Below are 25,522 nucleotides of genomic sequence, written 5' to 3'. Positions count from 1 at the left end.
ATGAAAACCCTGCTAGTCTCTCTCTTTCTCTCTTTCGCTTTATCTCTCACTCTTTCCTCCTCTAACTTTTTGCTCTGGCGGCGTATGAAGGGCATTTGCCTGAAGTTCCACAATAGGTGCACAGTGTGGTAAAATAAAGAAAGCCGAGCAGATGAATAGAGCCGCGTAGCGCTAGTGCGTTCTCAGCATGACGGCGTTTGAATTTGAATCACTCTATTAATATGCCCTGCTGTTTACATTAAAAAAATGCTGTAATTTCTGAAAAACAGTGTGTGTGCTAGCCAAGATGCCCAGATAATGAAGAATTGACCCAAGCAAAGGCAGCGAAGGTCCACATTTAGAATTCTGTTCTACTAGCAAAGCAAGGCATCTCCCAGATTGATTCGGCTTGCTGTGTTTTCAGAGGGCTCGAGGGAATCGGTTAGCAATGCTAACTGACGACTATCGACAAAGTGTTCATTCTCCTTCCGTACGCATTGCCTGACCCTGAAGACCACGAAACAGCGTAATTCATTCTTCTCAAGGGCAGCCATGCATTGGTTGTGTGTTTTATTTATTTATTTTTTGGATTGGGGGGGCTTTACACATTTCCCCCCCTGCAAACCCGTCTGCCTGAGATGTATTGCATAATTTAATATGAGTGGGCTGTCCACCTCTGTTTTCAGTTGTGTGGGGGTGGCCTATGTTTTTGGTGTGGTGAATGCAGGTGCAGGCTGTACACCGATGAGCTTTGCAGTTGGTTATTGTGTGCGGTTATGGGGGAGACGAGGGGAGGTAAAGCATGTAATCTCCTCGTCTCTGCCTCAGCCAACAACATGCAATTACTCTGTGTAATTACTGTGTTCAGTCCTGCTCTGTTTCTTACTACAAAACGCCAGGAACATGGTCATTAAAACTTTGCTGGTGCTTGCGATGGATGTTAAAGTTTTAAGGATATTTTTACTCATAATTCGCAGATTACGTGTGGGTTACTGCAAAGCACAGCTTGCTGAGACAAAAGAAAGCGAAAGGACCTCAATGTCAGTCTTACAGGTTCAGAGAGAGGCGTTTCCCAAGCTGAAGGACCTCTATTAGCCTTCTTATTTGTCTTCTCTCCACTTTAATTCAGTCTAGTTTTATTTGTGTGCTTTTTTTTTTTACCTTACATTTTGTCATAAAGCAGCTTTACAGAATCCTGGATACAGCGCCCTTAATGAGTGTTGCTGAGGAAGACAGTGGCAAGACAAAGTGACCTAAAAGCATAAGGAAGAAACATTGAGAGTAACCAAGACTCAAAAGCAGAGCAATCTATCTTTAGGGCACACTAGGGAATATATAGTTTAAGATGAAGCATTAATAAGCATAAAAAGATGAAATCTTACAGAGGACAGATCAATGAGAGGCCAGCGGCCTTGTGGGCAGCTTGAGATAGGGCAATAATGTCCAACTCTATAGCAACGTAACTAAAAGGCAAGTGTGTATATGGCTACAACAGCTTAACTATATTCATTTTAGCTTAACTATATGATATGGTTATATATAGCTAGATATCTGTAGCAGCTTTATTGAAAGTAGGCCAATCGCTATATAGCTATAGCAGCTTTATTAAGAGTTTGGCCTTGTGGCTATGCAGCTTCCGCAGCTTTATTAAAAGGTACGCCAGTAGCTGCAAAGCTTTAGTAGCTTTATTAATAGGTATAATGCTATAGTAGCATAGCTAAAAGACAAACAAGGATAATTTAAAAGGCAGCTCTAAAGCTACAGCCAAAGTAGCTTAAGTAAAAGGCAGGCCTTTAGTTATATAGTTATAGCAGCTTCATTGAAATGCAGGTTTAAGCCTATAAAGTTATAGCAGTTTTATTAAACTGCCAAGCTGTAGCTAGAAACCTATAGCAGGTTCTTTTAAATGCAGGCCTACAGCTATAAACCGGTACTATTAAAATACAAACTTACAGATGTGAAGTTATAGGAGTTTTAAAAGGCAGGCTGAGTGGCAGACAGGTAGCTACATAGCTTTAGCAGCTTAACTAAAAGGTAGCATTATTGCTGTAGTTGCTTAACTGAAAAGGCAGTTCCGAGCTGTTAATTGTTGTTGCTATGCCAATATAACTATAAGCTTAACGGAAAGGCTGGGTTATAGCTGTATATCTGAACAGCTTACAGTTGTTGGGCTTACAGGTGTGTGTGTGTGTGTGTGTGTGTGTGTGTGTGTGTGTGTGTGTGTGTGTGTATTTAACCCATCCATTAAGTGAAACACCACATATTCATTTATATGAATTATATAAACATACACCCTAGTGAGTAACCTCCAGCCCACGACTGACCCCTATGTGTTTGTGTGTGTGTGTGTGTGTGTGTGTGTGTGTGTGTATATATATATATGTATATATATATATATATATATATATATATATATATATATATATATATATATATAATGTGTGTGTGTGTGTGTGTGTCTGTGTGTATATGTGTCTGTGTGTTTGTGTGTGTGTTTATCCGCTGCTGTCGAAAAATCCTGTTGCCCTTTGCATTGTCTGGAAATTTCATGATGAATGGACCACAAGAAACAACCCAAAATTACTTAGAAAAAGTCTGGTTGTGTTGACTTGCATTGTCCCGTTCCTGTAAAGTTACCATTTTGGAATTTTTCTTCTGACAGCAGTGGCATATAAAATATAGGTATTTATTTAAACGTTGGCCAAAAGCTATTCAGCACCATCAACTAACTTAAATGAATGCTATGAGAATGAATGGGTGACCGCACCATGTTGGTTTAGGTGCTCTATTGACCCCTAGATCGGCCCCTTAATCTAAATAAATATAATATTTAGTATTTATTCGTTTTGTTGTTTTATGGTTGTTGAGAAATGATGAGCTCTTCAGCAGCTCATAATTATTGAATTTGTTATGATTACATCTTGTTTCCTACTATTAATTTGCCATCTTTGCAGGAGGGGCCATAAATTAATGACAATGATACGTAAATGACAGTTACAGTCCCATGGGTGGCTGTGCCGGTTTGTTTTGAGCTGCTAATTGGTGTGTTTAATTAGGGCTTCTTCCACATGGTATTTAGGGCTGGTCTGTTTAATGCGAGGACGGTGGGCGTTTGTTGCGGGGGTGACATTCGAACACTCAAATCTCATTTTTGTTTCTTGGTTGTGCCGTGTTGTGCTGTGGGAATAAACTGAATCTTGGATTTCAATTCAAGAACTATAAACAAGAAGCCCAGATATGGAACCAGCTACTGGTGGGGGGTGGGGTTGGATCATTAGCCTCCCCCAAAACTAAAGTGTGTGGGGAAATACCCAAGGATTCCTGCTGCTACAGCATTAATGACTTGGTTTTCTAACAGATATTGTTCAACACTGGTAATTACTGCCAGGATTTCAAATTTTATTGTGAAATCAACTAATCTTGAGATATTTTCTATAACATCACAGCAAATTACTGTGAGGTTGATGTTGAGCTGTACTACAGTATTATAGCAAATGGTAGCAACTGGGTTCAAAAGGCATAAACTTTTTAATATAAAACAAAAACTTTTTATTCTGATTCAGGTTTGATGTTTTAAAGACTTTTGTAAAGTTTCATTCTGGGCTTTTTTATTGTTTAAATGCTGGAACATCAAGATGTTGACAAAATTGTTCTTTATTAGTATTGGCAGATATATGGTCATGTTTATGTAAATTGTTGATGATGACGATGATACAATGTCCAGAACTGCTGCCATCTTGGACCGATGCACAATGGAAACTTGTATTGTGGTCTGACAAGTCAGTATGTTAGATTGTTTAGGGAAATAATAGATGTCATGTTCCCTGGGCCAAAGAAGTAAAGCACTGTCCAGAAAGTTCAAAAGTCACTGTCTGTCATAGTGTGGGGGTATAGTAGTGGGTAGCTTGCACATCTGTGAAAGTATGATTAATACTGAAAGATATATGCAAATTTGAGAACAACATATCACTGCTGTGAGAACAAAACCTTATATCTCCAAATAGGTAACTTTACAAGAGAAGGAAAAACTTTCTTAACTTTTAATGAAAGTAAATGGGCAAATAATTTTGGAAAATTTCTGTTGGTTCGTTCATCACAAAATTTTGGCATGTTGTAAAGGGCAACTATGTTAAAACATGAAAAATGACAAAAATGCAGATATGACAGCAGTGGTATGCTGCCTTTTAGACACCGTCTTTTTCAAGGATATATATGCTTATTTTAACATCACAATGGCAAGAAACTTTCTGCATGTTACAACAGCACAACTGCATAATCAGAGTGGAGGTGTTCGACTGACCTTTCTGTCACATTTTGAAAACGTGTGGCATATTTTGATGTCCCCATATTGACCATGCTCCTGTCCCACCATTTTTGGAATGTGTTGGAGGCATCAAATTTTAAATGAACATATAATTACAAAAAAATTTAAAACGGAGTTTGTTAGGCAAAACATCCAATATTGTGTTTTGTACTGTTTTTAATTTAATTGAGGTGAAATAGAATTTATAAATCACTCGGTAGATTACTGGCTATCTTATCACTGCAAGTGTACAGCAGAATATAGTTACATTACAGTAATCTTGGGCTCCAGGTGTCTATGAAGTTATTTTAATGTTATTTACAGTTAAGATGGTAAAATTACTGTAAAAGTAATGCTAGTAGCCAGTTATTTACTTCGTTTTACAGTGAATTTGTTTTTACACTGTAGGGGGGAAGCCACTACATTACTTTTTAATAAACACAACGTAACTACAGAATAAGGAAAATTTAAGAAATTACAAATAATGTAAATATATTTACTCTGTAGGGAAGTATCTTCACTCTTTTCTTATGCCATGTTTCTCTGTCCATCTCTTAGCTGGAGGAGCAGGTGAGTCGACTGCAGAGGGAAAAGAACGACCTACAGTCGCGTCTGGAGGAGGACCAAGAGGACATGAACGAGCTGATGAAGAAGCACAAGGCAGCTGTGGCACAGGTTGATCAGGAACTCCTGTTCTTTACATACCATGAATGCCACTGTTACTGAGCAGTAGATGTTTTAAGAAGGTTTGGAAGGATTGAAACGTTTGTGGTTGTTTTGCTTGCAGTCTGCGAGAGACCTGGCCCAGATCAGTGACCTGCAAGCTCAGTTGGAGGAGGCTGCAAAGGAGAAGCAGGAGATTCAAGATAAGGTACTACACCATAACCTGCCAGGTCTTCAACGATGGTCCAATGATGTTGCAGCCGTTTGAAAAGATGCCTTAGCTGGCCTCACAGGTCTTGAGGAAAGCCTATTCTAGTCTTCATCCTCCTAGCATTGGTAGTATCATGTGACTGGGGGAGTCCTGACTAGTGGGTAGAATTGGAGATGATTAAATTGGGGAGAAAATTGGGAAGAAAAAACAGAACAACAGGAATGGAAAGGAAATAAACAAGGCCTTATGTTTTGTTCACTGGAGATATTTCTGAGATGAGGTTTAATATAATCTACTTCCATAAGGAAGAGGAAAATCTATGGAAAATATATGGAAATAAACTAAATTCCAAAATTGGAGATATGGAGTAAATGGAATTCCTAACAACCACCTGCAAGACCAGGTAGACCACGAACACTGTCCCCATCAGGTAAACAGCTCTGAAAGCCTTCATCTTTGAGAAAGAGGAGAAAATCAAGCTCCACTCTTGATTCGGATCTGAAAACGTCCACAGCCGTCCTGCCACTGTGAGAAGACAACTCAGCACTGTGGGTCTGAAAGGACGTGTAGCTGTTCAAGAAGCTCTTACTGAGAAAATCAGTAGACAAAAGAACAACATTTGCACTAGACCACCAAAACTGGATTTCTGAGGAGTAAACATTTACAGACTGATGAGTCTGAATTTGTAATATGATTTATACAGTCAACTTTTAAGATTGAACTTTGGAGGTGCAGATTTCTTTGAAATACTGAAAGCAAGTCTTCTGAAGAGAATGGAAGCTGTAATAAAGGCAAAGAGTGGACTAAAGATAATATCTAGTTGTTGAGGCTTCTGTGTAATTTTCTGTTAAATATATATTGTAGGATTTCTTTGTGACACCAAATAACGAAAGGGTGGTTTTTCACTTTTGCAGTGTACTGTGTGGTTACAGATTAGCCTGATATCATGTAACAATTCTTGAACTTGTATGGAAAGTTGAGCCATGTGCTACAGTTTTAATTCAACTCCTCAAAATAAAGAAATAACTAAATGCATTTCATCAACCAAGAATGCAACGGCTGATTATCTGACTGGTTGACTTAGTTGAGGGGACAGCCCTAATCCTCACAACAGACCAGGCGCTCCTCTGTGGGTTGAACAGCATAGAGCTGTGCTTTGTGTCTCGGAGTGCTGGTGGCAGTAAGATAGCCCTAACAAGCTCACGTCTTCTGAGATCCTTATCTAAAGCTAGTGTCCCTGCAGTGATTAGCTGCTCCCTGGAAAACCACAGTTCATTTTCTTTAATGACACCAAATTGGGAGCTCCAGATTTGGCCTTCTTCTGATGCAAAGCTTCTTATTTTCAGGAAGCCGCATTGGGTCCAAAGCAGTAGTATTCACATCATAACAGCCAAATAAGAGCGATTAAATAGTCGGCATAACATACAGAAGAAGCTTAACAGCTGCCTTCCTGAACAACAGGATTACAAACTCGCTTATTTGTTATTCCCTCCTGATTCCCTCTCTTCTGTCAGTTATTAAAAGAGAAAGGATCTTATCTTGGACTTTAAAGTTGTGCAGTTGAGGCACATCATCTGTTCTTTGCCTGTGATGCAATACTGAAGATGAAAGTTTGTTTATCTAGAAGTAACTCTTAGAAAAATTGGTTCGTGTTAGTTGGGTGAGAAATGAGGATTGACTTCGAGAAAAATACTCATCGCCAGACTCCGATAGAAAAATCCTTATATATGTTCTAATAATGCAATACTTTTGTTGTCATTGTGCAAGCACACCATGACTCTTGAGTTTGATTAAGATTAAGTGACCCTTAAGTCCCACAGTGGGGAACTTTCACTAGTGGGTCAATGAGCACACTTGCCTGGAGCGGTGGGTAGCCCTATCCGCAGCTCCTGGGGAGCAGTTGGGGTGTAGGTGCCTTGCTCAGGGGAATGAATCGATGACCTTCCGGTCCCTAACCTCAAGCCCACGATCTGCCCCCAAAAACAGACTTCGCTGACCAGGAATCGAATCTAGCCACTAGACCACCAGGGTCAGCTTGTAAAAATAATAATAATGAATTGAGGAATTAAGTCTAAATAAAAATAAGTAGTTTTATAATCATGTTTTTGCCATCTAATACTTTAGTACTGAGTTTAGGCTGATACTGATCTGCTATTTGTATTTTCAAAAATAGTGCAGCCACACAATTTGGGCAAGATGTGCATCGTTGGTAGTGAACTGGCTTTTTATTACTGTGTTATTAAACAGTAACTACTGTGAATTAAGCGTCTTAAGGCTCTTATTAAGCCTCATTATACTAGCAGCTAAATAATTGGCTGCTCATTAAGCGATAAAACAAGTGAAAGCACTTTTATTAATGTATTAGACATCATAATCTCATCTTATTGGGCCAAGAGCTGGTAAATAACTTATCAAGCCAATAACATGAACTAACAGCTTATGTACAATGTTAATAAGCAGTGAGTTGGGTAAATTATGCATTATCCACCACATTTATTAAACCGTACCAAGCCATTCGGTAGTGATTAACTGGCTGCTCATACTACTAAACAGTGATGAAAATGAATCAATGTTTTCACAACACTTTTATTTGTGTATTATATAGTGTATAGATGCCATTTTAGGTTTAAACAAAACAACAAAAATAGGAATAAAATAAATGAGGCCTTGACAGCCCAGTCGACCAGGCTGTCTTGAGCATTGTCTGAGTCAAGACTGAGAAAAGTATTATGTGGTGTTGAGACTCCAGAGCGCACTTAAATGGTTCTTTAGGTTTTCTACATCATGAAACGGTTCTTCAGATTGATGAACAGTGTGGTTTATATGGTTCTCCTATTCTTACTGGCTTGACATCATAACTATAGAAGAACCCTTTTCAAAAAGGGTCTATATAGACTGATCTACAGCACATTCTCCACAGTCTGAAGAACCTGTTTATGGTGCAAAGGTAAACAGCACATGTTGTTTGGTTAAATTCCTGGTACATTTTCCTGTATTTATGTTTATTTGCTTTTATTGTGACATTATGTGGTGTTTACTGGCAAAAAAAACCCACCAAGACAATCATTCAGTGTGGAACAGTAGAAGGTAAAGGCATGGGGGTAATGACCTTAGAGCTGATGACCTTAGAACTGATGACCTTGGTGTTTTTGTTGTGCAGCTCCAGTCTCTACAGAGCCAGCTTGAGTTCCAGGAGCAGTCCATGGTAGAGAAGTCCCTGGTCAGCCGGCAGGAGGCCAAGATCCGTGAGCTGGAGACCAAACTGGAGTACGAGAGGACCCAGATCAAACGCCTGGAGGTGAGAGAGCGAGAGAACGCTCGCCGTGTGGGTGGCCGGGTTGCTAGGCTGTTCAGAAGTCGTTGAGCATTGAGCCTTAGAATGGAAATGAATTGATTTCCTCCACTCCCACTCAGGGACGTATACACTCTGCCTACAGGAGCTGTAGACTCGCATTCAGCATCAAGCTGCTCAACATTGATTCAGTTCAGTTCAGCTTATATGTCCAACATTCTTAACAACACTCATTATAACAGCAGCTGTACACAATACAGGTCCAGACTCCTAATGAGAAGCTTCCTGTTTCTGTACTACTGAGGCACAAAAGTGGTTCATCAGGTTTGTCTCTCAGACTGGGTGTATATGTATGGAAGCCCTTTTCCGCCAGGTAGAGGAGAAAACATTGCATGGCTTTTTTTTCTCCTTCTCTGTTACTAGTAGCAGTCTGTTAAAATATTGACTTAGTATCCTAAAATAATTGCTTATTTTCTAGAAATATGTGCTGTGGATCCCAAAAAGTGCATATTTTCTCCATATAATGCCGAGGATTTCAGAATAATGACTTGTTTTCTCAATATTGATCTATTATCTTAAAACAATGACTTATTTTCTTGCAATATGGATTGTTTCTTGAAATAATTTATTATTTTCTAGAAATATTGTTTTCATGTCAACAAGATTTAAGATTTATTTTCTTGTTTATATCTTGTACCACACATTTCCTCAAATTATTGACTAATTCTCTAATAAAATATACAATTTTCATCTCAAACTAATACCTCTTTCCTTAGTACATCCAAATGAAGTTGACACCTTTTTAAAATAACAACTTTATATCTCCACATAATTATTTATTTTCTTGACGCAGTGAACTTATCTAAGTATAATCACTTGTTTTCTCTAAATTTTGACTAAAGTGTTGATTTACTAGAAATATTGACTATATCTCAAAGTAATAACTTATTTTTTCTAAATATTGATTTAATATCTTAAAATAATGACTTGATTTTAGAATTAATGACTTTATAGCTTGATATAATAGCTTTTTATGTAAACATGGAGGTATATCTCAGAATGTTGATTTGTTTTCTCAAAATATTGACTTAATATCTCAGCATATTGACTATTTCTTGAAATGTTGTTGAAATATTGACTATATCTCAAAGCAATTACTTATTTTCTCAAACTAATTAAAATTATATTTTGAAATAAACACTAAATGACTCTCAAAATAGTGTCTTTTTTCTGTAAATATCAATACGTTTTTTAGAATTAACGACTATTTTCACTAAATATTGATTTTATATCTCAAAATAACTTTTTTCTCAAGGTTTTGAGACACATTATTATGTGATTACATGGTAAGTCATTATTTAGAGAAATGAAGTCATTATTTAGACAGTCATTATAACGAGATTATAGTAGGTGATTTTGTTTCTCCCCTACCTGGTGGTATCAGCTTTTCATATGCATGTGTTATGATGCAGAATAATTAATAATAGATTGTCTGCCCTTAATATCACAGTAGGGTCGTAAATATCTGACTGGAGTTCTCTCTCTATTCAGTAATGATTCTTTAGGGAACTATTCAGCACATCACGAATAACTCAGTCAAATTGTTCTGAATTGGTAAGATTTTAGCTCAGTTCACAGTTATTTTAAAATTCACTGAATGCACAGATGGAGGTAACTGGACTCTGTTTACACAGAAATAAAATATACAATCTGAAACCAGTATTTTTACTTGAAAATAGCCTGAAATTTTCATTTTGGCCAAAAAAACACGATTTTATTTTTATAGTCAGTTCTAAATAATTCTGACATTCCAAATTTGACGAAGCTGAATAAGCAACTTCAGATCAATTCATCAAGATGTTTCGTTTTTCGACTCCTTTCCAATAAAACCTTCAATATCCACCTCTTCATTACCCACTCTCCATCTCTGCCCTGCAGACTCTGGTGGCACGGCTGAAGGAGAACCTGGAGAAGATGACGGAGGAGAAGGACCAGCGCGTTGCTGGTGAGAACCGGGAGAAGGAGCAGAACAAGCGCATGCAGCGGCAGATGCGCGACATCAAGGAGGAGATGACCGAGCTGGCCAAAAAAGAGACGGAGGCCAGTCGCAAGAAACATGAACTGGTAAGCTAGATCCTCAGATCCATCAGATAAAGAACAGTGAATTAGCAACTAATCAATCCAGTCCAGTCCAGTCCAACCCAGTCCAACCCAGTCCAACCCAGTCCATCCCAGTGCAGTTCAGTTAGTCCAGTTCAAATATGGTCAGTGTAGCTGACCCCTGTATAGCGACAGGGAATGAATGGTGAATTTCTTGTTCAAACAGGAAATGGACATTGAAAGCCTGGAAGCAGCCAATCAGAGCCTGCAGGCAGACCTCAAATTGGCCTTTAAGAGGATCGGCGATCTACAGGCAGCCATTGAGGATGAGATGGAGAGTGATGATAATGATGACCTCATCAACAGGTACGTCCTCCTAGCTGAGTTCAACCCTGTTGCTCTCTTCTCACATTGGGCCTGTGCCGGTAAGAGAACCCACTGGTAACTGTGTAGAATTAACCACAGTAAACACAGTTAAGACTTTGTTGGGTTTACCACAAAGTGCTTACACGCTTTTTCTTCTGGTAATTTAGAGATGGGCCCTAACCCTGAAGTGGATGTGGGAGCAAACACGGTAACCACATGAATTAAAGCTTAACCTTTGTCAAATAAAAGAGCAGAATAACGACACAGTTCAGTTAAAGTTGTAGTATACTGCATCTTCAATTTGGTGAATGTTGTGAGGTCTTTACTGTCTGCTGTCACTTAATAGCCTGATGCCTTTTCGTCTGATGTCCCATTTTACGAGAGCTGAGACATGACCATGTTTTCTCTGATGTCTAACAGCTGACACTGTAGTCCTAGTCCTAAAATGCATATTATCCATAGGCGTTTCTTTGGTTCTTTGATTTTGCCTGCTGCGTCAACACACAGTGCCCGCCTCTCTGAGCACGTTCAACCAGTGCAGCTCAACAGCTGCATTTCTAAAATCTCCTCTGCTGCTTTTTAAGGCTGAAACAATTATTTAATCATTATTGATATTTATGACATTGACAATAAAAAAATCAACAGATTTCTGTTACAGATTTTTTGTTTACCTTTTCAAAGTGATGTCCAACCTAGAGTGACTTAACCACTTAATCTGAAGAGGGCAGCAATTAACTTATCGTGTCGGACCTACGCGAGCAGATAGCGAAAGAAAAAGAACAATTATAGGTGAAAGTTGAAAATGGAAATATAGTCTGGGAGCATGTGGATGGATACAGCACGTGCAAGTCTTACTTTATTTTCCATGGCAGCACAACGTTACTCTTACAGACATCAGATCATGTTACATTACTAGTCCACTAGTCACTAGAATATTCAAAGTTTATTAATTGGAAGTAAATAGCAGCTACTTCAACAACTACATTTGGCAGCTCATCCCACCACAGCGTTACATACACCAGCTAGCTAATTACATAGAACTGATTTATTAGCCACATATATTTCATATGTGAAATGTGCAAAAAAAAAATTTTTTTTAGAAACAAAAAACAAGTAAACACATTTTTACATATGAAATTCAATTATTTGATATAATTCATGTGAAAAGGTGGAATGCACTCATCTTGGAAAGCTGTTTACACACAGCGTGTCTGGTAAATGAGCATGTAAATAACTGATTAAATGAGCTAGAGCTTATTTATTTTTAATCAGTCAGTTTTTTTTTTTATCAGTTTTTATTTTTTATGCAAACACGCCTATTTTTCTGTGGTGGTTATTTAGTTCTTGATGAACGGAACGTTATGTTGCCAGAATATTGCCACATTTAATCTGGTGACCACATTTAAACAGATTAATCAACATGAATAATAGAATTGATTCATTCACATGAATAATAATAACTGCCAGAGTACTGAATTGTGTGTGCTGTTACTGCTGTAACTCCCTAAATAGTCAACAAGCCCAGGCCCTTCCCACATAAAGAAACGCTTTTACTCCCTGCAAATGAAAAGCTTCAGATTTATATTTATTTTAAACCTTTTTCATCCCCTGACCCTTTAATTGAGCGTGCTCAAATGCTTAGGAGCTTCAGATGTATTTTTCTCTGCTTATATTTTAGGAGAAGTGACGCTTCTGCAGATACCCTGCATTTAAAAATCCAGTTTCTTGGTAGATGAGATCAGTTTTAGCTGTGTGTTCTTTATGAACTCATTCATTTTCCTCTTTTCTCTCTACTGTATTTGTGGACTGTGGTTTTTCTCTCCCTGTTTGTGATAGCGGACTGGTTTAATGGTGTCCCCGGAGCCTTTTTCTTGTATCTGTTGTTTTTTCCCTTCTTGTTTAGCGGCCCACTGAGGAAGCTGCTTTTCACCAAGCTGGAGGAGAGTTCTGCTACCTCTGTGTGTCTCTGAAGTAAACAGAGTAGAGAATGATAGTTTACACCTCCCCTTCAGTTTCTTTCCCCAGGCAAATAGCAGGTCAGGGAGAGGCACTGTATGAAGAAATCAGCCACACATACGTATTCACTCTCACACCCATATTAAAACTCGTCTTTCCTTGAATACAAATCTATTGTGATGCTACAGTACTGTGGAAAAAAGAAATCACCCTTCATTTATTTCATTTTCGGTCAAAACAGCCATAAAGTATAAGTTATTCATTTTTCAGCATCAGGAAAAAAGCAGAAAATATTTATCAGAAAGTTACACAGAAGCCTCAACAACTCAATGTGACATATTTTATCACTATTACAGCTTCTATTCTTCTTAGGAGACTTGGTTGTTTTTCAAAGAAATCTGCAGGGATATTCTTCCACTTCTACAAAGTTCAGTTTTAGAAGTTGGTTGCATTTACTGCTTCTTTCTTTCTGCAGTACAGGGTTTGCTTAGCTGGCCAGTTAGCCCACTGGCCAGTTAGCCCGATTAGCTAGCCTAGAGTTGGGTAGGTCATGAACCGTGGAGGTGTAAAATAAGCAATACTCTAGTATTTTTGACATCGTCATCTTCTCGAAATCTGAACACAGTGGTTGTAAATGGACATAAGTGAGTGCTAAAATGTTAAAAACAGAATGAAAATGCAAGCCGGTCCACTCTTTACCTTTTATTACAGCTTCGGTTCTTTTTCAGGAAATTGGCTTTCAGTTCTTCTTTAGATAAATCTACAGGGATATTTATCCACAGATTTAAAGTTCAGTCTAAGAGGTTGGTTGCACTTTTTTGCTTCACACCATCCAAGTAATTTGAACACATTCAGTAACTTAGTTGGGGCAGTCGTGGGCTGGAGGACTGGCCCTGTGACCGGAAGGTTGCCGGTTCGATCCCCAGCACCGACAGTCCATGACTGAGGTGTCCTTGAGCAAGACACCTAACCCCCAACTGCTCCCTGGGTGCTGTGGATAGGGCTGCCCACCGCTCCGGGCTAGTGTGCTCACTGCCCACTAGTGTGTGTGTGTATATTCACTAATGTGTATGTGGTGTTCCACTTCACGGATGGGTTAAATGCAGAGGTGGAATATCCCCGTTTGTGGGACTAAAAAAAAAAAAAAGTATCACTTAATGTTGAGGACTGGACTCTGGGGTGGACAGTCGACACCCCACCAGCACATCATCAGCTTCCGCTTGACAGCTACACATCTTTTCAGACCCACATCATTGAGCTATCATCTCACGTGTGGAATCCTTTAAGTCTGAAGCTTAGCTTCTTTTCTCAAAGTTGAAAGCATTAAATACAGTTTAGCTGATGGGGCAGTTTTGGTGTCTACCAGGTGTTTCAAGTGGTTGCTTGGAATCTCATTTTCTCTGTATAGTTTAATCATTTTTGAGCTTCGGTTTTGACAACTCCTGGTTTGTCAAAGGAAAATCCCATCAGGAATATCTTCTGAATAACTTTAAACTTAATGGCTGTTTTGGCTAGAAAATAAATAAACAAAGGGTGGTCTCTGACTTTTACACAATACCTTCTGTAATCATACAGGGTTCTCTGTTCCTTTCAGTTCCACCTCACGGTAAGGAGGGATTTCTGATTTTATTTTTCCTTTACATGATTTGAAGCTCACTCATCTTCTCTGTTTCCTTTTCCCTTTCCTCTGTGTGTGTATGTGACAGTTTACAAGACATGGTGACAAAGTATCAGAAAAGGAAGAACAAAACGTGAGGAACCTGAAACGCTCGTCATTTTTCCTTTGAAGTTCGGTCTTCATTAATCCCGAGCGAGGCAGAGTGGTGCTGCATTCATTTTCGATGTGGAACTAATTGAACGAAACTGAGATGTGAATTTTCACACATGCCACTATGACGTGTGACAATCCAATAAGTCTGTGTGAAAATATGGTGTTAATGCAGCACCACACCTGGCTGCATCCTCATAACCACTTTCATGCGTTTTCATGTCTCATATGCATGGATCTGACCACTCATCGCATGTGCCCCGTGTGTCCACTCAGTGTGTTCATGCCTCATCGTACAGTTCTTAAACCTTATATGCAAGGGCAGGGGGTCAGTCAGACTCCAGACTGTTTATATGTTAGACCTCTGCTCAGGTCTGATCTGCTGGCTGTTGGCTACTTTCATGACATACAGTCATGTGCGAAGGTCTTAGGCACCAAAGTACATTGTTTAAAACCATTAATCTTTGTAATAAGTCATAGATGCCAGTAACTATAAATAAATGTATTATTTTAAAAAGAAGTAGATCTTGTGAGCTAGTTTAGCGCCAGATTACTTGCATACATGTGTTCAATTCCAGAGCTTGTTCACATACATAAAAGCTTTGCCTGTTGTATTTATATTGATCTATTTATATGTATTATAATATTAGTGTTTTTGTTTTAACACAAATGCTTACTGCCCCCCCCAGATAAACAGCTTTTTACATCTAATTATCTTAGGTGCCTAAAGCTTTTGCACAGTGCTATACACCAATTAGGCATATTATCAGCTCCACTTACTGTATAGCTGCACTTTGTAGTTCTACAGTTACAGACTGTAGTCCATCTGTTTCTCTGATACTCTGTTACCCTGTTCTTCAGTGGTCAGGACCCCCATGGACCCTCACAGAGCAGGTACTATACGAGTGGATCAGACACAGCAGTGCTGCTGGAGTTTTTAAACACTGTGTCCACTCACTGGCCACTCTATTAGACGCTCCTACCTTGTCGGTCCACCTTGCAGATGTAGTCAGAGGCGACAGCTCATCTGCTGCTGCTGTTTGTGTTGGTCATCCTCTAGTCCTTCATCAGTGGTCACGGGAAGCTGCCTACAGTTCACTGTTGGCTGGATATTTTTGGTTGGGCTATTTTCAGTCCAGCAGTGACACTGAGGTGTTTAACTCCAGTAGCACTGCTGTCTGATCCACTCAGACCAGCACAACACACCAGGTCAGTGTAAATGCAATGCTGAGAATGATTCACCACTCAAATAGTACCTGCTCTGTGAGGGTCCATGGGGGTCCTGACCACTGAAGAACAGGGTAACAGAGTATCAGAGAAACAGATGGACTACAGTCTGTAACTGTAGAACTACAAAGTGCAGCTATACAGTAAGTGGAGCTGATAAAATGGACAATGAGCATAGAAACAAGGAGGTGGTCAGGATGTTATGCCTGATCGGTGTATGTTTGAAGATTTTTCAATGAGTTGAATACTTTTATAGCTTCAGCATGTTATGATTTAAAAGGCTTCAAACATTAATAACTTGCTTAACTATTTTATTTAGAATGTTATATGACTGAATTATCTTTTTCAATAGTTTACTTAACCTGCTAATATGGTTGGATGGAGCTATAAGTACCAAAAATGAATTTTATTTTGATGTGCTGAAAATATTTTCACATAAAAAAGATATGTAGAATGATGTAAATGATGACATACGTCATATATATGTTCAATAATTCAAAAGAAAATCAATGGGCACACAAAAATGTGTCGTGTCATTGACCTATTACTATAGAATTATCTATATATTGAATACTTTCAAATCAACCTGAAATCCAAACGGATTTCTGTTGGTCATATTATACAGAATTCTGCTGTAATCTTTGATCAGAGTGTAATAACATTTACTCTAAAATATCTTGTGATTATATAATCGTGCACAAGTGGATCTGGAAAAATAATGTTAACTTGACTAAAATGAAGTTTCTCTCCCACTCCCTCCTATAAGTCATCAGGAGAAAAAGCTCTGGAAACCAAGAGACCCTCCCTGCTACTAGAAATATTTCCCAGTATAGGTTGTGATTTACAATTTGTGTTCACTTTAATAATAGCAATAAAAAGTGAACAGCCTGACAAAGCCAGCTAAAAATACTATTCCAATGACTCCGTTGTAAAGTCATTTTTAGGTGGTGTTTAGGTGGTTGCTAGATTGTTACTATGGTGTTTGAGTTGGTTGCTAGTATGTTGTGAGATGGTAGTTGTTAGGTGATGGAAAATGGAATCCTTGGTGTTCCAGGTGGTTGCTAGGGTAATGATAAATACTTTCTATGGTATTGGAAGTGATCACTTGGGTGTTCTTAAGTGGTTACTATAATACCTCTCATGGTGGCCAAGGGATTGCTAGGTGGTTCTTGTGGTGTTCCAGGTGGTTGCTAGTATGTATGTATGCAGGCGGGCTTGTATATATTAGACCTTTAAGGGTGAAAAAGAACTGTAGCAGCTAGGACTGAAGCTATTGTCAAAGATGTAATGTTTTGTTAGGCATACCAATAAGAAAAGAGTTACAGTAGATAAGAAGGGAGAATATGAACGTATGGACTGAAGATCGCACATCTTTCATACTAAGCGTGGGGTGAAGATGTCTTTGGCCAGTGTCCCAAAAAGAAAGTGACAAATTAAAGATTACACCTAAATTATTAACCCTTATTGCCTCAGAGCAAAAAACTAATTTCCCTCACTTTACAATAATATTTATTTAAACATATTTAAAGACAACAATGGGAGTATGCCAATAAAAAGCAAGTGCTTGGTCAAGCTGTCTCTTTAAACCTCATTTTGAACATTGAGCATACATTTTTTGTCATGATTTTGTAGAAATATGTTTGTTGACTATAAGCATTATGAAGCGACAGTGGAATGGATTTAGCCAGTCACAAGCCAGGTTGTTGCCTCAAGGCAATATACTCCATAAGAACCCCAGCACACATTATTATTATAATTTTTAATGTCCTTGAATTTAATTGTCAGGTCCAAAAAAGTAAATCAAGGATAATTTTTTGCAAGAAAAGTGAATAAATCTTTCTTTACTTTCTCTCATAATGCATGCAGTAGAGGGGCAACAGCTGAGGAAGTTTTAATTGTCGCCCCATCAGGAGAAATTAGCTTTTGCTGGTTTGTCTGCCGCCTAGTGCCCACCTGAATCTGCAGTTCCAGCACCACTGTTCTGTACAGCCAAGGAAACAAATGATCTGAGCAATTTTATAAAAGTTTTGAATGTTCTAGAACCTGATTTTAGAACCTGGACGCTATGATGTGGTGGAGGTGATGTCATTGATTTATGGAGTATTGATTCCTTCAGAGGAAGACAGTACAACATGCACTGGGGGCCGTATCTTCATGCAGAGTATGATTTCTTTTCAGATGTTAACTAGAACTGTTATTATAAGCCTGTAACGGATATTCCAGCTGTGTGGCTTGATTTTTTGTGCATGTGTGTGTGTATAATGCAGTGGGAGCGTTTGGGTGTGGATGACTGAGCAGTAGCAGTAAATGGAGACGGGGGGAGTTGGTGGGAGAGGGGGGAGTTGGTGGGGGGGGGGGGTGTACCTACAGCAGCCTTAATGATCAATCTAATTGGGTGGAACAGAGATATGCAACCAATAGGACTGTGTTGTCACATCTGATTAATGTCCAGATCCGAGCTAGCCATGCATGTTTGTGGCTGAGAGTCCCAGCAGCTCCAGCCCCGGCGCTCTAAGGCGCAGGACGCAAATTGGGTGTGACATCAAGTGCAAAGCACTCCATTACATAGCGCCTCTGTCCAAACGCTGCACAGCTATTGTACGTATGTGCATGCATGTGTGTCACATCTGCCATATGCTTTTGATTCCTTCATGTTTTCTCATGAAACTTTTAAAAAGGGATCTACCTCTGGTGAATGTGTAGTACACTAGTCAGAGACCACCCTTGATTTATTTTATTTCTGGGCAAAGTGGTCTTTAGTTATTCATTTTTTCAGGAGCTAGTTCAGAAGAGATTAGATACAGTGGTGCTTGAAAGTTTGTGAACTCTTTAGAATTCTCAATATTTCTGCATGAATTTGACCTAAAACCTCCTCTGATTTTCACACAAGTCTTAATAGTAGATAAAGAGAACCAAATAAGACAAATGAGACAAAAATATGAGACATGGTCATTTATTTATTGGGGAAAATGATCCAGTATTACACATCTGTGAGTGGCAAAAGTATGAGAACCTTTAGGATTAGCAGATAATTTGAGTCAGATGTTTTAAATCAATGGGATGGCAATCAGGTGTGAACAGGGACCTATCGCAGTCTGATCTTCATAACACATTCTTGGAAGTGTATCATGCCACAAACAAAGGAGATTTCTGAGGACCTCAGAAGAAGAGTTGTTGATGCCCATCAGGCTGCAAAAGTTTACAAAACCATCTCTACAGAATTTGGACCAATCCAGAGTCAGCCAGATTGTGTACAAACGGAGGATATTCAAGACCCTGTTACGCTCCCCAGGAGTGGTCGACCAACAAAGATCACACCAAGAGCAAAGCATGTAATAGTCTGCGAGGTCACAATTTGCTAAAGATAACATGGAGAAGCCGGAGCGCTGTTGGAACAATGTTTTATGGACGGATGAAACCAAAATAGATCTTTTTGGTTTAAATGAAAAGCGCCCTGTTTGAAAAAAGGAAAACGCTGCACTCCAGCATAAAACCCTTACCGCATCTGTGAAACATGGTGGTGGTAGTATCATGGTTTGGGCATATTGTGCTGCATCTGGGCCAGGTCGCCTTGTCGTCATTGATGGAACAATGAACTCTGGATTGTACCAGCAAATTCTAAAGGAAAAGGTCAGGACATCTGCGCTTGAGCTGAAACTCAAGAGAATGTGGGGCAAGCAGCAAGACAATGACCCTCAGCACACCAAATGTTCTACCAAAGAACGGTTAAATCCTTAATCCTATAGAAATGTCATGAAAAGACCGAAAGCAAGCAGTTCATGAGAGGAAACCCACAGACATAATAGAGTTGAAGCTTTTCTGTACAGAGAAATGAGCTAAAATTCCACCAAGCTGATATGCAGAACTAATCCACAGCTACCAGAAACATTTAGCTGCAGTTATTGCTGCACGAGGTGGTCACACCAGATACTGAAAGCAATGGTTCACATACATTAGCCACCCACAGATGTGTAATATAGGATCATTTCCCTCAATAAATAAATGACCAAGTCTAATATTTTTGTCTAATTTGTTTAATTTGGTTATCTTAGGACTTGTGTGAAAATCTGGTTAAGTTTTAGGTCAAATTTATGCAGAAATATAAAAAAATTCTAAAGAGTTCACAAACTTTCAAGCACCGCTGCATAAAATAGCACACTTGAATAAAGTCAGAGCAAACTAAAACTAAAGTTAAAAAAAAGTTTCCAATACTAAAGTTAAAAAATTATTAAAAGAAAATAGGATAATGCAAGACCTGCTAGACCATTGCAAGAATATTGTGAATCAAACAAAGAAGGATTACTCAGATTGCAAGAGAAAGAAAGTGCAATGCAGTTGTATGACTGAACTTTGAAGCTGTGGAAAAACATCCCAGCAGATATCTTTGAAATACTGAAAGCAAGTCTAATGAAAAGAATGGAAGCTGTAATAAAGATCAAGCATGGACTCGCTAAATAGGTATTCTTTTCCAGCACTAAAAACAGGAATATTTTGCCTTTAAAGGCTGTTTTGACTGAAAAATAAATGACTGGTAGCTTTTGCACTGTACTTTATTGGATTTTTAACTGACGGAGACTTCGGACTAAAATCCTTTTACTTTGAGTGACCCTATTTCTTAATTATGTTTATTTTATTCAATTAAAAATAATTTTATAATAAATTACTGAACATCCATTGTGTTGAATACCAAAACAATCATAACACTACTAAAACTTTACCAAATGTTTCAGTAGTGACCATTTTAGCTCATTTTTAGCAGAACTCAATAATGCTAGCACATGACTAGCATAATAGCACAGCTTTGTACACAAAAAAATCATAATATTTTGCATTAAAATGGAAAAAAATGTTACTTAAGTGCAGAATATATGTTTTGGTAGGGACAGTTCTTAATGTTCCATACAGACATTCAGACTTTGGAGCTCATTTATGTCTAAACAATGGGATCTAATTGCTCACCATGTGGCCATGAGGGGCAGGGATGCAGCCCCACTTTCTTCTCTAAAATGCAGGGGTGTGGCTAAAACGGGGCTCTGCCTACAAACTAAAACTCTTTGAGTTTTGGAAATGACATGAAAAAGTTGTTCGTTTTGAATTTGAACAGTAATCAGAGACAAATCGAATCAACTTAACTTTAAAAGAAATCCCAAAAGTTTTTTTTAAGGGAAAAAAAAAAATCACAAGTAAAAATTAGGGGTCCAGGTTTGAGAGAGACCTCCCAAAGAAAGATTTTCTATATATTTAGCTTATTACTTTAGTTAATGCCTTGGGTCTAAACAGATCATAGCATGGTGGTGCACGGTAGCGCAGTGGGTAGCACTGTCGCCTCACAGCAACAAGGTCCTGGGCAACCGTCCTTTGTGTGGAGTTTAGATGTTCTACCCGTGTCTGCGTGGGTTTCCTCCCAGTCCAAATACATGCAGTCAGGCCAATTGGACATGCTAAAATGCCCCTAGGTTCGAGTGTATGCATGAATGTTTGTGTGTCTGACCTGTGATGGACTGGTGCCCTGTCAAGGATGTTTCCTGCCTTCTGCCCACTGACCACTGGGATAGACTCCATCTCCCACGGCGACCCAGAAGGATAAGTGGCTTAGAACACGTGTGTGAGGGACAGCAGTTTGAGCTAATTTGGTAGAATGGTCCAGTTAGAGTGAAATGTGCAAATATGCATTACAGTGAAACGGCTGAGGTTATAACGCATGTTAAGCTACGCTATGATGTACGTTATCCATTGGTTCCAATGAGCTACAAAAAAAGCTGTTTTGTTTTTCTGGCGATAACTGCGACTTCTGTGGTTAAACTCCTGAGTCCCAAAGCCTTTACGGTGGTCAGGTTAGGAATTATAATAAATGCTGTTGATTCTCTCTGTTGGAATGAATTTGGAGTATTATTACGAGCCTCTGAGGAACCCATTCAGCCTGCCGTTTACAGCATTTCTCAGATTTCCCGGAAGGTTCTTACAAACTGAAAATAGGCCATGATAGGTTTGGAAATAGTGTACGGGCGTTTGTCATTGGGAGACTGTTTCAGTATTTTGCAGCCAAGCAGGAAGGCTGGCAGGTGGGAGAAAACAAGATGATTTCACTCCCAGAATTGAGATTTTTTTATTTATTTTTTATTTCTTTGGCCAGAGGGAAGGGTAATGGTGTATACAGACTACGGTGGAATGTCAAATCTCGCTTCAGGCGCCAAAAAGATCACAGATCACAGCCAGCATAACAGTGCTTCACCTTCCTCTCTCCTGGGGGGATTGTGAAGGACAGACTGTTGTCCCTGTAACACCTGTCAGAAAACGCTGGCTGTACGCCTTCGTGCATCACTTGAAAATGTGTGAGGTTGCAGAAGAGTGCTAACAGCTAATGACAGTGTATAGTAACTACTTCTAGAACCTTCATTCTGTGGCCAGTGAGCTGTTTGTGTTGATTTTGAGGCATGTTTTGGATCATTGCCCTGCTGGATGATCCACACTGTGGCCTGGTTTAAGCTTCCTGTCTGAGACAGTCAGGTTTTGATGTTATTTCTGCTTTTTGGTTTTATTTGATTTATCCCCCACACCCCAAGCACAACTTATGGTTATATATGTGGTGTTTGATTGTAGTTTGGGTGACCCCAAGACCTAACTAATTTCTGCAATTCCACATCTGTGATCCTTGGAGATTCTTTGTCCAACCATCTTCCTTACTGTGCATGGGGTCATTGTAGACGTATGTCCTTTTCCCAGGAGATTCATAACATCTCCAGTTGTTTTAAGCTTCTTAATTATTGCCCTGATAGTGGACATGAGCATTTTCAACTGTTTTCTTGTAGCCTTTAACCACTTAAGTGTTCCTAATCGCTCAGGTGAAATCTAAACCACAAACTATGAATGGGAATATACTTCAGTTAGATTTCACTCTGGCACACAGAGATTTGGGAAAAATATTTGTTTCGTGACAAGATTTCATTTTTACTTTCAATCATTATACCTCAAAACATTAAAGGTTGGATTACTGCTAAAATTTCAGATGAGACATCAAAAGGATAAACCATTAAGAATATTTTTCATGGCTCATTTTGCTCATGATTACCAGTTGTGCCAATATTTGTGGAGGGCTCTTTATCTCCTGAAAAATGAATAACTTATTTACTACTTACTGGCCATTTTGACTAAAAATGAAATAAATGAAAGGCTAATTCCAGACTTCGTACTCTCACAAAAGATGGTGAGCACCAGATTGAGCCAGTTGGTGTTTTGCATAGTGTTTTAAACACAAAGCTTTTATACTCACCATAGAAAAGCATTGTCAGTAGAATGGGATGCTGTGGAGCAGCTGCACATGAGCCTAAGGTCACCATTCCCAATGCCAAGCATTTGGCTGTAGAGAAGTGGAATTGCATTCTCCTAAATGATGGCGCTCCACCCAATACCTCTGGGATGAGTTGGAGTGTCCAGAACGGACATCAGTACCTGACCTCACTAATGGTCTTGTGGCTGTATGCAATCAAATCCTCACAAACAAAACTTGCCTACAAACTTTTTTACTGTACGTCCAAGGTTCACACATGCACTGAGATGGAATATTTTGTAGGGAAGTAATTTAATGCACATGAATATATGCAGCTATATGCATATATAAATAATGTTCTAGTCAAAACATTGGAAATAGCAAGTTGGTCCTTTTGTGCTGTATAGCTATTCATAGGTACAAAAGGATTAGGAGTATAGCTCAAGTGGGTGAAAGATGATCATAGGTCAGATTGGCATGCTATGTGATGACGACCGACAGTGGTGCGAGTTTAATTGCAAAATAAAATGTTGTGAATTTTATAAATGTAAAGAATTTTTATGATGTTGTATGGCTACTAAGGCATGAATGGTCAAACAAACAAACAAACAAAAAGCTTCTTGAAACTACAAGACTGGTGTAGGAGGACTGTCCACAAAGCTGATTGGATTAGATTTCAAGCCATTGGCCTTTAGTTTTCGCCAATAGCTGGCAAATGTCAAAACCAGTTCACCTAAGGGTTTTCAATAGCGGTAGCACTGTGACCAGTCAATAACAGTATTACTTCACATACTGGGACTGTAAATACAGAGAAATGGAGAGGAATGATAAATGCTATTGTTTTGACAAGAAGTGAAGAAAAGAGAGCATGTTAAATCTTTCATGTCATCATACTTACAGATGGCTGTTTGCTGTTAACGTCAGTCCAGATGTCAATGGCGCTTAAATGAGAATGGATCGAGAGGACTTTTTGTAGATTTCTTTCTCTCCCTCTCCCTCTCATTCATTTTTTTTCGCTGGTTATTGACTGGGCTGGGCTGAACTGCATGGTACTAGCAGAGTTTCAGTAACAATATTCTAAGAGAGACTTAGAGACAACACCATTACCATAGGCCGGCAAGGCTGGCACAGTTAATTTTGCCTTCAAGAAGCAATTTGCATTCTGTGTCTCAGCCTCAGCATTGCGGCTTATTATACACTTAAGACAGGAAAGAAAGGAAAGCATTCATTCAAATGTGTATTTATGGAAGGCATCATTTTGTTCTAAGAGCCGCAAGTTCTCACTGCACCAATAACACCAAGTTTCTTCCCTGAATCATTATTTCCATGCATAATGATATTCATTTAAATGGGAATTCTATTTTTACTGTTTTGCTGTACTACAATTTCTGTATCATGGAATCAATAAGATGTAAACAGTGTCATTCAGGGTGAAATTTGCCAATTCAGGACTCTTCCCAGTGGTGTTGATAGGAACCAGACGTCTAAAAAGTTTTAGACCTCTAAAGTTTAAAAGCTTCCTTATAGAACACTTGTTAAGTGAAATGGTTACAAATGTACTGCCTGAGGTCTGAGACATGGTTTTATGATAGGTTTAGAAGCTTTGGGCCTAAAGCATCATTTTAAATGTCTGTTAACGGTGGAGAGATTCATGCAGCATGTTGTAAGGCAAAAGAGTTAATAACCTGACTATATTTGCATTGGAGACCTCGGGTTCCATTTACCACCACTGTAAAGACTCGTTTCTCCACAGTGCACCATTCATATCAAGCTCCTCTGTATGTCACTGCAATTCATTCTAAACAATTGAATCATGTAAAAATCATTGGGGGAAAAAAGGAATTTCTGTGTAAGCTTGCCTTTGCCGTGGTTCCAACGCATCCTACTTATCCTACTTGTCATCTTCTGCGTTTTTCACTATGAAGAGGCATGTTCAAAAAGCATTGCCCTACATTTTATGCTGTTCTTGTGGTTCTTGTGGTTCCTGTGTGTTCCTTGTACATCCCTTCCCTGAATTTTTATGTTATCTTCAGTGGAAAGAGAGCTTTTCCACGAATTTGATTTGCCATCTCAGTTGCTTGTTGACTCCCTAACCCAGTCATGTTGTCTATTTATATGCTAACACTAATTTTTAAGTAACCATCTAGGTGTGGCTTTTTATTATTACAGTCACTCATTCAGACTTTCCATTTCACACAGTGGAGAAGACTCAGACCTGGACTCTGAGGTGGAGGACCGTGTGGATGGGGTGAAATCATGGCTCTCGAAGAATAAGGGCTCCACCAAGACTCTATCAGACGAGGGCAGCTTGAAGACCCCCAGGTTAGCACCGAGCATCTCTAGCTGCTTATTAGAGCACCCTCCTCCTAGGCTTGAAATGATAGAGCAAG

General features: G+C 39.0%; 1 protein-coding gene across 11 annotated transcripts in view; it reads left to right on the top strand.

Annotated features, from left to right (window-relative positions):
* Positions 1-25,522, top strand: part of myo18aa (myosin XVIIIAa) — a 151,972-nt gene that overhangs the window by 121,997 nt on the left and 4,453 nt on the right. For 8 of the 11 annotated variants that reach the window (XM_037547598.1, XM_037547600.1, XM_037547599.1 and 5 more), the window contains 7 exons: positions 4,841-4,957; positions 5,070-5,153; positions 8,317-8,454; positions 10,387-10,572; positions 10,775-10,914; positions 14,577-14,621; positions 25,332-25,454. In XM_037547598.1, coding sequence (XP_037403495.1) covers positions 4,841-4,957; positions 5,070-5,153; positions 8,317-8,454; positions 10,387-10,572; positions 10,775-10,914; positions 14,577-14,621; positions 25,332-25,454 — 833 coding nt within the window. The remainder of the gene's footprint in view (positions 1-4,840; positions 4,958-5,069; positions 5,154-8,316; positions 8,455-10,386; positions 10,573-10,774; positions 10,915-14,576; positions 14,622-25,331; positions 25,455-25,522) is intronic. The other 3 variants (XM_037547605.1, XM_037547601.1, XM_037547597.1) reach the window with 1 other exon arrangement.

Source organism: Pygocentrus nattereri, chromosome 18 (genome assembly GCF_015220715.1).
Source record: "Pygocentrus nattereri isolate fPygNat1 chromosome 18, fPygNat1.pri, whole genome shotgun sequence".
In the NCBI taxonomy this organism is placed as follows: domain Eukaryota; kingdom Metazoa; phylum Chordata; class Actinopteri; order Characiformes; family Serrasalmidae; genus Pygocentrus; species Pygocentrus nattereri.
This window is presented reverse-complemented; position numbering and strand designations above follow the sequence as displayed.